General features: G+C 42.1%; 1 protein-coding gene across 1 annotated transcript; it reads left to right on the plus strand.

Annotated features, from left to right (window-relative positions):
- Nucleotides 1–1,723: 1,723 nt before the first annotated feature.
- Nucleotides 1,724–2,662, plus strand: LOC130493360 (vomeronasal type-2 receptor 26-like). Its single transcript, XM_056867074.1, has one exon. The coding sequence runs from the start codon at nt 1,724–1,726 to the stop codon at nt 2,660–2,662; it is 939 nt and encodes a 312-aa protein (XP_056723052.1).
- Nucleotides 2,663–3,155: the final 493 nt, after the last annotated feature.

Raw genomic sequence — 3,155 nt, forward strand, 5'->3', positions numbered from 1 at the left:
TTATTGGTACATGAGACACTTCTCATTTCCCCAGATAATGCTCCTTGTCTTTATGCTTAGATGCTGCCTTATTCCAGGTGTACCAAAGGCTGCCTCCCTGGACATGTGAAAGTGGTCCTGAAAGGAAAGCCCATTTGCTGCTACGACTGTTCTCCATGTGCAGAAGGAACCATCTCCACTCAGGAAGGTGGATGATTGGAGAAAGGGACATCCCTTGGAGTGCAGAGCAAAGAATCAGTTTGGAATTTTGTGTCTGTTGTTCTGAAAATCTGTAACCATGGATCCTTCTTCCTATTTCGATTTTAAGTGGAAAGTCCTCAAGGGAGAGACGACTAGGGTCTTTTATGCATGGCTGTTTCACTCGCTGTCACCCCTCCGATGACTTTGGGTCTTTGTTTGGATTATGCATGCCATTTCCAACCATCAGAGGTTGCCTCGCTCCCCCCCCCCCCGCATTTTCAAATCTGAGATAAAACAGGTCTCTGAAAACATGGGCAAAATGCGAGGAAATGCAGGGGGAGAGCAAGGTGACTTCTGATGGTCAGAAACGGCATGCATAATCCAAACAAATACCCGAAGTTGTCAAAGGGGTGATGGTGAGTGAAAAAGCCATGCATAAAAGACCTAGGTAAATGGTGGTGAGTGTGGAGAAGAGTTCAGCATCACCGGCCTTGGGTGCTCTCAGTGGCATTCATGGTTGTTAGTGCAATCCCAAACAGTGTGTTCCTTAATTCTCAGGGTCATTGCTGAAGGGCAAACCAGGCTTGTCTGGAGACTTGGAGTGCGAAACTGTATGCATCGTAATATTTCCCTCAAATCCTCTTCAATCTCCTGGGATCCCATGAGAGTCAAACAGATATCCCTTGGTTTTAATCTTCCACAGCTTATACGTGGGAGATTTTGAGCCAGTTATTACTTCACTGGGTTAGTGTGAAGATATAATGGGGGAATGCCAAGACTGTTAAACTGAAGGTGGCATCCTTGTGTAATGCATAAGACATGACTTGTCTCCTTGGCTTACCTCTGCATGTCTACTGGAACACTCAGCCTTATGCTGTGTCTGAGGTATATCTAGGCAACTGTCCTTTGACAACAGATCTCCCATTTCTCAGACACTTAGTTATGCACTTGTGTCTAGTTATGCATTGGTTGTCTCCACTCCATGAGGTCCTCTGATCAGTTGTTGCAGACTGTTTAGGGGACCACTCTTTCCAAGTCCAGATTAGTTTCCCAAACTGCCCTCAGCTCTGTCTTTTCAAGTTTTTAATGGTCTGCTTTGAACCTGAGGCCAGCTTTATCAAGGGTGCTTGAGGCTGCTGAAAGGTATTTTCTAGTATTTTCATGCCCCTTGCACTGTTTTCTTTCTCTTTTCTTTAGTTTGATGTATTCTCATTGATCAATCTTATGCTGTTGTATCATTTTATTCCATTATGTATACTTCGTGAGCTGCATCAAGTAGGTCTCTGGAGAGGTTAAATTTCAAAATCAGTAAATATATGTCTTTACTGCTTTAATCTCTGTACTTCTTCTTTGGTACAGTACCTTGTAATCTCTCTCTGTGTTTTAATTTTTGGGTAGAAACTCTGTTTAAGAAAATGGTCTTTCAGGTTAATGGACATTTCTTTGTGTTCCATCAACATTATTAAAAATCTCACCCTGATGCATAGGTTCTGGGTAATCGTACTCAGTACTCATTATTGTGTATATGAATGAGAGGTACGAAATGCTGAAGTCACTCTTCTTCTTTTCAGATGCAGACCGTTGCACCAAGTGCCCAGAAGATAAGCATCCCAACAAGAACCACACTCAGTGCATTCCCAAGCATATTACTTCTCTGTCTTATGAGGAGCCTTTGGGGATTGTCCTCATTTTCTTGGTCCTGTTCTTGTCCATAGTCACACTTCTAATTGTAGGAATCTTCATTAAATACATGGATACTCCCATAGTCAAAGCTAATAACCGAGACCTCACCTACATTCTCCTTGTCTCCCTCCTGCTGTCTTTTCTGTCCTCCTTTCTTTTTATTGGTCAGCCAAGGAAAGTCACCTGCCTTCTGCGACAAACCGCCTTCAGTACCATCTTCTCAGTTGCTGTCTCTTCCGTCTTGGCCAAAACGACCACGGTGGTGGTGGCCTTCATGGCCACCAAGCCAGGGAGCAGGATGAGGAAATGGCTGGGAAAGAGGCTGGCCAACTCCGTCGTCATTTCCTGTTCTGCTGTCCAATTTGGCATCTGCATCGTCTGGCTGGGAATCTCCCCTCCCTTCCCAGAGTCTGACCTGCACTCCCAGGCTGAACAGATCACACTGCAATGCAATGAAGGGTCTGTCGCCATGTTTTATATTGCCCTGGACTACATGGGCTTCCTGGCAGCCATTTCGTTCACGGTGGCTTTCCTGGCCAGGAAGCTGCCTGGGTCCTTCAATGAAGCCAAGCTGATCACCTTCAGCATGCTGGTTTTTTGCAGCGTTTGGGTGTCCTTTGTGCCCACCTACCTGAGCACCAAGGGGAAGTATATGGTAGCTGTGCAGGTTTTCTCCATCTTGGCCTCCAGTGCTGGCTTGCTGGGTTGCATCTTCCTTCCGAAATGCTACATTATTATAGTGAGGCCTGACTTGAATACCAAGGAGCATCTAATAGAAAAAAGTAAATCTGATTCTTAGTAGATTGTTTTTAACTATTGCAGTGCTTGTGTCCTGTATGTAATTTGGCTTGGGAGTAAATCCCAACTTCATATTCCTTCGCATTTTGAAAAAATATAACTGATACACTGGATTGAATATATGTCAAATTTGGTGGGAGAAATTCAATTTTTAATACTGGGAATAGCTATTAGGAATATAAAATCACAATTAACTTTTAATAGAAATATAATACAATAATTAACACTGTGTTTTCTAGCTCATTTTAATATACTGGTGAATATAAATATTCTGGTAAATCAAAGTATTTTATGAATTATGGTAAAATATTCAGATTATCATTAATTACTGTTTAATATTACATATTGTTTATAATTGCCATTATTTAACATCTATATGTTTTTCCTTTCCTTTGATAAAATTGTATAACTATCTCAATTGTAACAGAAGAAGAAGAGTTGGTTTTTATATGCCAACTTTCTCTACCACTTAAGAGAGAATCAAACCAGCTTAC

The sequence above is a fragment of the Euleptes europaea genome, chromosome 1, assembly GCF_029931775.1.
Source record: "Euleptes europaea isolate rEulEur1 chromosome 1, rEulEur1.hap1, whole genome shotgun sequence".
Classification (NCBI taxonomy): domain Eukaryota; kingdom Metazoa; phylum Chordata; class Lepidosauria; order Squamata; family Sphaerodactylidae; genus Euleptes; species Euleptes europaea.

What these genes read in the sequence shown, in the direction of transcription:
- LOC130493360 (XM_056867074.1), top strand. Translation starts at nt 1,724, where the DNA reads ATGCTGAAGTCACTCTTCTTCTTTTCAGATGCAGACCGTTGCACCAAG.